We start from the raw sequence: 13436 nt of genomic DNA, 5'->3' as shown, positions 1-13436 counted from the left end.
CAGTGCCCTAGCTGACGCGCTAGAAGGAGACACAGAAATTTCCAAGCTTCGTCTGTCCCTTGGAGTGCTCAACCTTCGTGAAGTTGCGCTTCTATCCTGCACAGTTCCCGTGCTATGCGACTTTTCTACTGGGAACCCACGACCTTTTGTCATGGTTGATTTTCGTCGTGCTGTTTTCGACTCTTTGCATGGACTATCCCACCCTGTCATCCGCGCCACGCAGCACCTTAATTACTCGGCGTTTCGTCTGGCCGGGCATCAAGGATATTTGTGCGTGGACCCTCGGTTGTTTGCCTTGCCAGCAGTAAAAAATTCATCGCCATACCTTGCCTCCTTACTGTTCCTTCGCACCACCTTCGGAGCGTTTCGACACGGTTCATATTGATATTTCGGGACCATGGCCTTCATCAGACAGAAACACCTACATGCTGACGCGCATTCACCGTTTTACTCGGTGGCCTCAGGTGTTTCCCATTCCCGACATCAGAAGCGAAACCATCGCTAAAATTTTTGTTTCGGGTTCTGTGTCACGTTTCGGTGTCCCTTTTAAAATTACCACCAATCGCGGTCGACAGTTCGAGTCTTCCCTTTCCCAAGAACCGCATGACCTTGCTAGGAAGTTCACAGATTCGCACCACAGCTTATCACCCCATCGCAAATGGCATGGCCGAACGTTTTCACCGGACCCTGAAAGCGTCCTTGAAAGCGCAACCCGACACGGTCAGCAGGATGGTTTCCCTGCCTGTTATTTTGATTAGCCTTAGTGGTACTTTAAAGAAGGACATCAAGTGTACACCTGCCGACCTAGTGTACGGTTCACCCCTCCGCCTTCCAGGAGAACTGTCCGACGCTTCACCCACCTCGCCTTACCCGGACAGCTCCGAGTACGTGGAGCAACTGCGCTCTGCTGAGCGCAATCTTTGTGCCCCAAAACCTCGACTACAACACCGTGTTTCCCCCTACATCACTGCTTATTTGGAGACAACACATGTGTTGGTCCGTCGCGACACAGTGCGAAATCCCTTGCAGCGCCCTTACGATGGCCCGTTTCGTATCATCAAGCGCAGTGACAAGTTCTGCACTAATGATGTGCATGGTCGCCAGAATTCCGTGTCTATCAATCGCCTAAAAGCTGCCATCGTTAAGACCGGCTCCCCTGGGAAATTCCCGACTACGCCACGCCTCCCGTCTCCATCGCCGCCGTCTCACCGCATTCTCCGACCAGCAACAAGATCTGCTCCGTATCGTTCGGGCTGCCGCCTTTCAACGGGCTCCTTCACTAGCAGGGGCCCTATATAGGAGCACATACTGGACGGAGCGACGGAGCCACAGCAGGCGCCGACCGTGATCTCCTGTTCGCGCCGAGCGCGCCAAACCGTGACTCATGACTCAGCCGGCGCCTCTCACGAGGTGGCTGGGCGCACTATGACCTTGACGGAACGACGTAGTTTTCCGGTGCCTCGCAGCCATCATAGAGTCAGTCGATCGCTGTTCTCTGCTTGCTGCGGAGCGCTCTGGAAGTTTTTTTTTTTTCATTCATTCATTTTTATTTGTTCTTCACAACATGACGTACACATTGTGAAAGGGGCCAAGAAGAAGAGCCGTTCCTTTACGGCTTGAAAAAAAAATCTTGGTCCCCCCTGGCATTGACGGCAACGAAGCAACACAATCCAGAAACAAATGTACAGAAAAAATATACAGAAATATACAGAGACAAACAAAATTATAACTTGGCATTTTTATGAAAGGTATGGCGACAAGCTCATGGAACGGTTGGGAAATAAAGACATGCAGTCATAATGAAACAGTGGCTAAATATCTGTACAAGGTGTTTTGTTTATGAAATGTGTGATGCTTAATGCACTTCATTTTGTAGATTTTGCGTGTACATGTGTTTTCTTGTGTTTACGTAATTGCTTCACATGAACACGAAGCCCGCTACTTCTACAGTAATGTGTCTGGAAAAGAAAAATAATGTTCACCGCTGTGGGTGGTGTAAGAATTAAACATATAACGTACCCTAATGTCTGCTTGTCCCGCCCTCACCCCGCGTTTTTTTTTTTTTTGGCCCACCGCGGCGGCTCAGTCGCTTTGGTCGCTTTGACGTTCGGCTGCTTATATCAAGGTCGCGCTATGGAATCCCGCAGCAGCATTGCGCTCGAGTCGGAATGCAAATCCGGCCGTATGCTGTTGATGTCACTCCATGTTGAAGAAGCCAGAGTAGGAATTATTCGGGAGCCCTCCACTACGGCGTCTCGCGGTGGCCACGTGCTGCTGGACGTGACACCACATATGCCGTTGTTGAGGCATTTCAGTCGGACGGTCGTGCCTGTCTCATCGTGACCTCATGGTCACGAAGTATGCTCAGCTAAGCTCGTGTTTTTTCCTTCCCTCACTCGGTCAATCCATCTCATCGTCTACTTTCCCCGTCTCCCCTTGGCTTCCAACTTTCCCATGATCAAGGCCTGTTTCTAATAAAACTTGCTCTCCCATTATGAGGCGTTTGCGCTGTTCCTTTATCTTCAGGATTTCACGTGGCAAGGAGAGCTTAGGGGTAGAGAGATTGATAAGGGACCTATATACTGTGATACACATATGAAAGGAACTAGCACTCTGTGAAAGCAAGGAGAGCACAGGAGAATTTTCTTTTTAAAGTTAAAGTTTTACTGGCCTAGTCAAGTCAAGGCCATCGGCGCCGTAATTTAACCTGCAAGTGGAGGACCGATGGAGATGTAGCAGCCTCGTGACATACGCAACACTAGAGCAATTGGCCCCTGGCGTTCATCTAAGAGCAGTCCAGTGTCCAACAGGCCGGCGGCCTTCGACCTGTACATGAAAAATATCACCCCTCCCGCCACCACGCTCCTGTTTTCTCTTCGTCACTTTTCGCGTCGGATAGTTTTTCTTCGCTGCCTTCTCGGTGTTGGCAGTTTTAGCAGCCGTATCCACATGCAGGATAGTCTTAGGCGAAACGAAAACTGTCGCCCTAGCTTGATTATTATTAGCTCTCATTCGCTTGCAATGCTTTCCTTTTGTAGTCTTTTCTCGAGCTAAAATGTGACCAATACTGAGACACATTATATTTTAGATCCCTTTACCCAGTGTAGGAGAATTAAGTTTCAACTGTACATCCAACCACTTGAAAAGAATGCGGCCAATTTGGTTGCCACCTCGCATATCCACTACCGTAAATCGCCGCAATGTTTCCTCACAATCGGCACAGAAACAAGCATTTAGGGTGCAGATTGAAACATCAAATATTACAACTTCGGCTATCTCCTAGGTGTCAAGGCATCACCACGTCTGATGGTATGCACACAAGAAATAAAAACCACATGCTTGATTTGCGACGCGGGGCTCCTTCAAGTACATGATAGAAACCAGAACCTCTGGCGTTACCTCAAAGCGCGCTACGTTTTCGCGTCGTTTCCGCCCTTCAGTCAAGCTTGTGCAGTTCAAGATCCGGGCCAAGTAGGGCACGTTCTTCGCGTCGGCAATGGAAGGCTCAGCCGGTTCCGGGCCCGGTCCAATAAAAAAATTACGACCAGTGCACAGCTCTACAAAGCACACAACCGGGCAGAGAAAAAAAAATCCTCGCGTTCACTGCAGTGCTCAAGATCCAACCTTACGCTACTTTTTGCTGAGAAGCGGGCGCTCATTGTTTCAGCAGCAAGCATTGGAACTCAGCGTATATGAGCTTAAGCCGCGCAGGAGGCGTGACAAGAGGAATCTACGTTTCTAGGAGTGGCACAAAATTCGATCTAAGGATCTGACACAACCTGAATCGGTTCATTGCACCAGCGAACAGCGGGCGCTCATGCCAGCGGTGAACTATACTCTGTTTCATACATCACGTGCAGCGCTGTAAAAGCTAGCGTTCATGTTTGCGCTGCCTGAATCCGCGACCAAAAAATAGTGCGCTTCTTGTTGTGAACGAGGCATAGTAAATACTTTGCCTGCAGGCTTACTGCGCGACACATCTGTTATGAGCTTTATTAAAAAAGGTCTTATTGGTGACGACACGCTATCGCTTTCTCGTGACTCGGACCACTCGGCCACAGAACACGCACGGAGTAGCACGCATTCCTTTATTTTTCCGTGCGGACTCCTTCCGTACCTTTCACAGCGTTGCACCTGATCATTGAAACTGAGTTATAGTAAGGCAAACAGCAATGAAAGATCAACGTTCCTGTGCCAGCGGAATTCACTGCTTCGGGCTTCCAAAAACTCCGGCGTCGCGCAACACACATTGGACACCGTCGTTGCGAAACGCAAGTTGCAAACTTCGCTGTTGCGTCCATGCACCACTCGCATCCACTCGCCACAAACATTCGCTCAGAACCACACACAGCTGCTCACATCAATTCGCACCACTCATGTCCACTCACCACTCATCTCCCCTCACATTCACTCATACTCATGGCCACTCACACTAGCATTCACTCACTCGCACTCAGACTCATCTCCACTGACACTTAGTCACATCCACTCGCTCGCACTCACACACACACGACCACTCACTCAAAACCACAGACGTCAGTGTGAGTGATGCGATATGAGTCCGCTCATTAGTGAGTGTGCCGACCTAAGCTTAACATAGCAGAGCTCCCCTGTTCTTTACTGTAGCCGAACTGCGCTGTGTAAGCAAATCCCCAAAGCAGCACAGTACACAGTAAACCAGCTCTAGCAGGAAATTTACGCGTGGAAGCAACGAATCTTACCAAAGCCTGTCTTTTTATTGGGAAAATGCGACTGTATTACGTGAAAATGAAAAGCAGTGACTGGCATCCGTCGTCAACAGCGTGAAAGTACCAGAATTATCACCATCTCCCGTGGCGAAGTGACAAACTGTTGTGTTAATTGGCCTGCACAGGTCTCTCTATAAAGGGGACGAAGTGTATATGGTAGCGCCTTTTCTTGACTTCTGGGTAGAAGAGAACTGCATGGGTCAAAATTGCCGCCCCCATAATAGGACGCTCGCTGCCTCCCTTGCTCCGCTCATTCGTGCCCGCCTAGCTGCGTTGCGCCTCTCTCCTCTCTCTCTCTCTCTCTCTCTCTCTCTCTCTCTCTCTCATCTCTCTCTCTCTCCCTCTCTCTCTCTCTCTCTCTCTCTCTCTCTCTCTCTCTCTCTCTCACCCATATGTGTTCCGACGCGCTTTTATACACTACCCAAACTGTGTGGACGAATAACGGCCCTGAATGGCGTGAGCAAAACTTTCAAGTTTATTGCCGCTGCTCGTTTACAACCTCGTGTCCCAGCTGCATCTCATATTGTGCAGAAGTCAATGACAATTGTAAAAAAATGCGCTTTCAACGTGTGACTTGGATTTCGCACCAAGCTGTGTCTCACCTGTGCTTATGTAGCTTTCCTATTATTTCACGGTCCTCGCAGAAAGAACAAATGCATGGTAACATATGCCTCACGTACTGAAAGTAAATTGCCTCTGTCATCGCTTAGCAGACGCGGGCGCCAACAGCGACAGGGGTTGTGCGTGGATGTGAGAAATCTTAGCAGACGACGTCGTGCTGGCGTCAACTCTCGGCGCACGCACATATTCTGGTTGCTTTGTCCGCTCCGTGTCGTGATAAGGCGTTGATATATCGCCCAGTCTACGGTCCACAATACTCATAGAGAATGGGCCGGTTGCACGTGACTCCCCAAATGTCACGCTAGAGCCGTATTGCCTGTCGCACATGTCGCACCCATGATTAAATTCATTGGCTACAAATAGCCCTCATTCGCAGATTTTTGGATGTTCCCCCACCTCGCTATTTTACATTCATGGCGCCACCTGTTCTCGCCGCCGGATACAACTTCGGGATCGCTTCGGGACGCGGCCTGTGCAGCTTGCCATTGTTGGTGGTGGTCTTTTCGGACTGCGTCGCTCGTTGAACACACTATGCAGCTCACAATTGGTCTCGCGTGCAACAGGGTTATAATGGTTAGGCGATGTCATTAAACATGAAAATTGCGTGCAGCAAGACCACCGCGAACGCTGATCCTCGCACATCATCTTGGGGTGCATGCAACTCACGGCACACGCTGCGCTTCGGCGCGTTTGTTTCTTACAGCCGTTGATGTTCTTCAGACAGGACGTACTCAGGTGTAATTGTTAGTTTTCTTTTATTCACACCACACTACGCACTTCATTCTCGGTTCTCTTACTCGGCAGAACACGCACAGAAACATGAACACAATACATAGAGCAATGCACTCCACCTCGTGGCTGTAATTTTTCTTTAAACGCTGTGGAATCTACTCCGGTCTTCTTACGCCTCTGTTGTCTCCGCTGTTCACGTCACAGGGCCGTCATTCTTCAGTTGGCGCTCTCGCACTCCTGCGTAGGTATTATGCCCAAGAGTGCAGTGCGGTTCAGGTGTCCGCTGCAAGATCGCCACACACAGGCCACTCCTTTCTCGCCCCCCCTCCCCCCACCCTCATGACACTCCTCCGCAACCTGCGCGGAATGCCTTCACATTCGAACCACGACGTAGGGTTTAGGCTAAAGAGGCTGCCCCAATCAGCTAACGCCGGTCAAATTCAGTTTGCGTCTCACATTGCTGATTCCTGTAGTCCATGAACGAAAGTGCCCGCATGGTGTTAACATTTGGTCTGACCTGTGCTTTCAGAATTGCCGTGAAAGTGGGAAGCACTTTCCACGACCTGCGGGTGGTCGATACTGTTGACCTGAATGAGCCAACGGGATGGGTGCACATTGCAACGCAAGACTCGGATGGCCGCCCTGTGCGCGCCTACCATGTGCAGATTGCAGTGTTGGCCAACCACAAGAATGGCCAGGACACCCACCTGCGGCAGATCAAGCTGTACTCTCCTGTTAAGCGAGCCGCCGTCAGCGTCTTGCCCGGTGTCAACTTCACAAGTGCGGAATTCATTGCCTTCAGCAGCATCCGCTGAGAGATCACCGTTTAAACATTCCCTGCCCCATGCAGGTTAGACCTTGATGCTATTTTGTACTGATTTAAGCTGTTTAAAGCGATTTGTTTCTGCACCCGTGTTGTGCTTTGATTCCTTATCTTCAAATTTCGGCTATTCTTATCTCTACTCTTGCTCAAGGTCAAGCATATTGCCTGCACGGAAGAACCTAAAGCAGTCGTTATGTCGTCCCTCATCGCATAAAGGGAACAATTAACTTCTAGACGTCAGCATTTGTTCTACAAAAAGGGCTACCTAATGTTGGGTTGGTCCAAGTATTGTTCGTCAACCTGTGTGCGTTCAGATATGCCCGATATGTGAGCGCACCACGCAGTATTAACGAAGATTATAAGGGAAAGTGAGCCACGATGTTCACTGTGCTGAAGACAGCGTTATAGCACCGCGTGTGTGTGTAATAGCCAAACCAAAGCAGTGAAATTGGACTTCGCAGCAGTGCATCATCTTCAATGTTATCTCGTATTCCACATAAGAACCTTACGGTAAACAGGAGTGCCGGTCGAGCCAGCACTGCTGCTCTGCCTTAATAGTCCAAAGCGTGGCTCACGAATACAACGTCAACTGGAGGGCGAGTTCGTCAGACATGGTTCTTGTAACACAGCGCAACGGCTCGAAGCCAAACGAGGAATGGACAAAAGACAGCGCTGACTATTGACAGAACAGCTTTATTCAGGACTCCAGTGCTTAATTATCCGCTGGTATCGCATAAAAAACAGAAAGAAGAGAAAACATCAAGATTCACAAGGGAAATCATTCTGAGCCTGCAGAAGTTTGTCGATGCAAGTAATGTGAGAACAGCAAGTATTCGTGGTTTTTCGTCCGATAGGCAACAGAAAGGGCGCTTATGCATTGCACGCATAGCCTCATAATCTCTGACGCGTCAGTTATTTCTCTGGTGAGTTGGTTTTAGTTTTTACTAGAATTTGGCTCTTCTCGAAAATCGGCCGGAAAGAACAATAACGACAGTGGATCCCGATATGGCGGACATTGTGGTATGGTGTCCTGAGTGAAACCGTGCTGTTATTAGTAAGCGCTGTGTTTTGTCCATTTCCCGTTTGGCTTCGAGTCGTTGCGCTGCGTTACGAGAACCATAGCTCCACCATTTAACCACACATCAGGGACACGATTCGAGAGTAAAGCAAATATGATTAGAACGCAGCAACGAAAACAAACTACACGCATTAAAGGCGAGGTCAGGAAGGTATGCCACAGAAAAACAAGGGAGATTCAAAAAAGTAACTTTGTGCGGGTTGATTATAGGCCGCACATATGCAACGCATTCCTATCTTCTAACGAACACCCCGGCACCGCATTGCCCTAGATGCGGTGACCGGGGGGTTACTCCTACTCCTATCCATGTTTTAATCATGCGTCGGCGGCTAGAGCCGGAAAGGAGACGCCACTTTCCAGAGCTCTACATGCATCAAATACATACACACCCGTCCTTCTTTATCAGTGACCATAAATGTTTCCTTCAAAAAGAGTTTTTAAGTTTTTGTTAAAAGTAGGTTTTCTACATGAAGTTTCTCACCAACATGGACCATAGCCTCTTCGTCATTTTATAGATGTTTGTGTTTATTTTTAAATCAGACATGTCAGGAGCCTTGCAGCCCTTGCCCAGGTAAGGACTTCCGCTAAGGCATTTTGACCTTGTAAAGCGTATATACGTAGCCTTTCATAAATTTCTCCTCATCTCATAATACAGCGCAAATCACTTTTTATGCCCTATACACCACCTTTCAAGATTCAAGTTTATTTCGTAACGCACACTGTGATAGTGGCGCTCTTTAAAAAAGTTCAAACCCAGCACATTCCATTAACTGTAGTCGACCAATTGCCTTGCGTTCGGCGCTCTCTGGCCTCAGATGCCCTTGAGCAAAAAAAATCTATCATCATTATTATCATCATCATCATGGGGAATGGGTATCTGAGACGGGCGGTCTACGTTTCTGTGACAATTCGTCATTTTCGCTTGCATTAGGTACCCTACGTGCTTAGAGCTCTTCAGAAGCACAGCTTCGAAATTAAGCTGACAAAGGCAAGAATTGAGGTAAGTTACAAAAATAGCGACTGGCTCTTCCCGAATAGTTCAGCTTTCTTAGCCTGACATGACACCCCTATTTCATAATGCCATCGCTGGCTGTAAAAAATACCATAATGAGCTATTTATTGAACATGTAATAGTGTACCGTAATTCCGTGCGGGTTAAACGCATTCATATTTCCGGCGGCCTTGACCCCTTTAAGGGTCTCTGTACATAACTCTAAGATTTTTCTGAGAGTGCTGCGCCTAGCACTGATTTATTTGTTCCAGGCAATTTTAGAGTCTTTCGTGTCAAAAAATTTAGGGGCCCTCTTAAGACACCTTAAGAAGGAAATGCGAAAGCAGTGTGTACCCATTGCGCACGAATAGAAGAAGACGACGTCATCCTAAGCAAAGTGCGAGAGACTGACAGGACTGTAATGGCTATCGCCATTACACTCCTTAGTCAGGTAGGTTTTAACTTGCTCCTTCTTTTAAGTCTTTGTTATCCTCCCAGGTGTCCACCACATGCAAGTGCACGACAAACATTGACAAAAGCACGGTTCTAAGAAAGTACCAGCATCAGCGTGTGCGCGAAATGTATGCAGCCTATCTTATTCATTGCAGAGGGAAAACCTGTGTCAGCGCGCCCTCCCTAACGCTGAAACGAAAAGAGATTAGATTCCTCGATGGCTGAGCATGCGCAGAACCTTGCTAATGTTTTTTTTACGTTTTTAGGGTGTGGGCGTTGCCCATGGATATATATTGCTCTTGTGGCAACCAAATTCTTTCAGTTGTTAGTAGCGCTGGCGTGTGTGTCTCCTTTCACTTTGTCCCGTCCTTAGCGCTTTGAATTTTTCTTGACATTCACAAACTGGCCTGGCTGATTCCCCTCTTGGGCCTTTAAGACATCACAACTCTTTCGACCAAACACTGAATTTCGTATCAAAGAACATCGGGGTTCTCCCTCGACGAGAGCTTAAATGCTATGTCATTAATATTTGCTATTAATGTTTGTTAGTGTGGGTGGAATGCCACATCAGTGGCGTATATATAATGCAGGCGTCCGTAAACCTGTAGGACCACAATTGATCACTATGCCAGGATTAAAATATGTCAGCGCCTCCTCCTCTCGCAACAAACGCACAGTGCAGCGGAGAGCGAGCAGCCGACAGCTAATGCACGGACGCGGAGGGAAGTGCGAACCAACTACTCGAACGTGGCCTCGAAGCGCCTCACGACAAACTAGTTTATGCAAACTGCTCCGCTATACCCCACCCCTTCCCACAACCCTCGTAAAAACAATACAGCCGATTAGAGTAGTTAATCAAATGCAAAGTAGGTGCGCTATCAGTGCCTACCCCTGCCGCTATACGTTTATAAGCGACGCGAAGTGCACCGGCGTTCTATGAGGCCGCTCCGCCTCATCGGCAAAGACGCGGCGTCACCACCCTCTCCTTCGCGCTTTAAGATCACGGAGCATGATAGAGAGAGAGCACCAGCCGACGAGGGCGGCCGCCGGCGCAGGCTGCAGCAGGCAGCCTGCTAGGCGCACTTGTACCAGAGCTCTCTCTCATGCTCAGTGATATTAAAGCGCGAAGGAGAGGGTGGTGAGGCCGCGTTTTTGCAGATGAGGAGGCGGAGCGGCCGCATAGAACGCCGGTGATCTTCGCGTCGCTTATAAACGTATAGCTGCAGGGGTAGGCAGTGGTAGCGCACCTACTTTGCATTTGATTAGCTACGCTAATCGGCTGTGCTATTCTTTATGTGCGTGGTGAGGGGGGGAGGGGGTGTAGTGCAGCAGTTCGCATGAAACTGGTTTGTCGTGCGGCGCTTCGCGGCCACGTTCGAGTGGTGGGTTCGCACTTCCCTCCGCGTCCGTGCTTAGCTGCCGGCTACTCGCTCTCCGCTACATTGTGCGTTTGTTGCGAGATTATAATGATAATAATTGGTTTTCGGGGAAAGGAAATGGCGCAATATCTGTCTCATATATCGTTGGGCACCTGAACCGCGCCGTAAGGGAAGGGATAAAGGAGGGATTGAAAGAAAAAAACGAACAGAGAGGTGCCGTACTGAGGGCTCTTTAATAATTTCGACTACCAGGGGACCTTTAACGTGCACTCACATAGCACAGCAAACAGGCGCCTTAGCGTGTTGCCTCCATAAAGACACAGCCACCGCAGTGGGGTTCGAACTAGGAGCTCCGGATCAGTAGCCGAGCGCCTTAACCACTGAGCCACCGCGGCGGGTGGAGACACTCACCCCTTATTTTAATCTCAGCATAGTGATCAGTTGGGGTCCTACAGGTTTAAGGATGCCTGCATTATATATACGGCATTGCTGTGGCATTCCATTGACACACGATACGTTATCACCCAGACTTAGGCCCGTTTCACATGCTGGGACTAGAACAATAATATTCTGTGCAGCCACTGATGTCGAAGTGCGATTTTCGGACAGTGCTTTCAAATGCAGTACACCACCAGTGAATTCGGTCGGAGCGACACAGGAGGGTTTATTTATGTATGCGTAGGCAACCTGTGAATAAATATGATATTAACGGAACGCGCGATGAGTTGGCGTTATTATAATCGTGCGTAGTTTTAGATGAAAGCCAATATTTTTGTGTTTTGATTATAAAAATTAGGTGCGGATCAACTACTGCTTAACATGGTTAGAGAGCGAAAGTTGTGGTGTATGGGGTAAGTGCACGCGGCTTGGCCTCTAGCGATGAGTGCGTTCCGCACACTAGATAGGCAATGCGCCCACCAGGCCAGGTGGCGGTAAAATAATGGTTGATCGCGAGAGGTTTCTCACCTAATGAACGCTGCGGCTTATTGCTGCAGTAGCGCGTGCCTGCCACAACGTTGTCAGCGCTAATGCATGCAGCCCACATCTCTCGCCACCGCCACGTACCTCAAATCGCGATTCAGCTGTACACTGCCCCAGGGAGCCAGTTATGCACCTCTTTCCTAAAAATCATCGGAGTCTAGGAGAAAAAAACTGTAATTATAATTCAGGCAATAAGAAGAGATCTCAATTATTCAAAAATTCCTTCACTTCTAAGTCCTCCAAAATATTGAACGGCTCCAAAATCTATGCAATACGATTGTTGTAGCTGTATAACATAGTATATAATGTTCATTGATGGACATCTTGCGATTATGAACTTGCTACAATGTAATAATTACAAAATAAAACACTTACCACACAAATCTTCTCTCGACTACTTGTGCGGTTTTGAAGAAGCCAGGTTGAAGTTCAGTGCTAGGAGCCGCAGTGCTTGCGCGCCTTTGCATCCCTCCTACTGCCAAGTGCACTGCAATAGTGGCACCATTGATGGAATTGGTGTAACGGTTGGTAATAACTTGTATAATCATTAAACCACATAATGGCAGCACACATGCTCAAGAAACAACAGGAATATTTTGGCAATTATAAAGTACAACATTCGAACCAAAATTTTATTCATTGCAGCCCTTACCACGTACCTATAACATGTGTAATTGACGCAGTGCATTGGTTTATACCGGGCAGCTGCTCGCATAGTAAGCTAGACAAACTTTTACACCACAGTCGCTGAGTATCAGTGAATTGTGACTAAGTGCCTAACATAATTAACATATTGTCTAACAACAGCAACTACAGAAGGAAGAAAGAACTATATTGTTACTGCTTACTAGATTCAAAATTCCGGTAACAGAAAAAGCTTGCAAACTACACTACAAAGCCTACACTCTCCCACAAGGATTGAGCGCTGAACTGAACTTAAGAGAATACAAGAGTACAAGAGCACAAAAAGAGGTGGCATAGAGTGTACGCTTCTGTGATCAAGTTGTCGGTCACCAACCAGCCTAAACTTTTTCATTTGTGAAAACAATTAAACAAGTCCAGTTTTCTCCATTAGTTCCCAACATGAGTGTAAAGAAAGTTGCATATCAACTTAACACCACTCGCACACGCACCTTCCATTCGAATACAGCAAAACTGCTGGCATGATAAGTCACTCTCTGGGTTAGCAAAAAAATTTGCAAGGTATGTACAAAAATGGCCGCGCGCTACCAAACATAGAGCAAAAATGAGCATCTAATGTCTTGCTTATCAACGTCCCACATTTACTGTTTTATCGTTTGCTTTCTACTCTATGGTAGAGAAATAAACTGACGCCATTCATTCACCCATAAGAGAGAAAAAAAAAGCTACCTGGCAGGTGGAGTCCGCTTGTAGCGCTAAAATTATAACATGTTTGCTGTCCAATGAGAATCAGATACAGTGCTGCGGTAGAAGTGAGCACGGCGCGCAGTACCAGCCACAGAAGCGTGCAGACTAACTTAATCGCCCTTTTATGAACGGAGACTGTTTTTGACATACCTGACTGAATGATCATGAGCAGGGACAAACACGTTGCGTCGAAGAGGCGACAGGCAATATTCTTGCGCGGAGGAGACGAAGGATCGGAGGC

The 13436-nt window shown here is 48.0% G+C and overlaps 1 protein-coding gene and 1 long non-coding RNA gene across 2 annotated transcripts in view; one reads left to right on the top strand and one right to left on the bottom strand.

The window, feature by feature from the left end:
- LOC144101036 (anaphase-promoting complex subunit 10-like) overlaps nt 1–6977 on the top strand; it is a 22730-nt gene extending 15753 nt beyond the window's left edge. The window contains exon 4 of the mRNA XM_077634049.1: nt 6631–6977. Coding sequence (XP_077490175.1) covers nt 6631–6916 — 286 coding nt within the window. The 3' untranslated portion in view covers nt 6917–6977. The remainder of the gene's footprint in view (nt 1–6630) is intronic.
- On the bottom strand, nt 6276–13436 carry LOC144101044 (uncharacterized). Its single transcript, XR_013307923.1, has 3 exons — nt 13346–13436; nt 12182–12293; nt 6276–6338 (listed from the first exon to the last, which is right to left on the bottom strand). It is a non-coding gene; the product is annotated as an uncharacterized LOC144101044 (long non-coding RNA).

Source organism: Amblyomma americanum, chromosome 1, assembly GCF_052857255.1.
Source record: "Amblyomma americanum isolate KBUSLIRL-KWMA chromosome 1, ASM5285725v1, whole genome shotgun sequence".
Lineage (NCBI taxonomy): Eukaryota > Metazoa > Arthropoda > Arachnida > Ixodida > Ixodidae > Amblyomma > Amblyomma americanum.
This window is presented reverse-complemented; position numbering and strand designations above follow the sequence as displayed.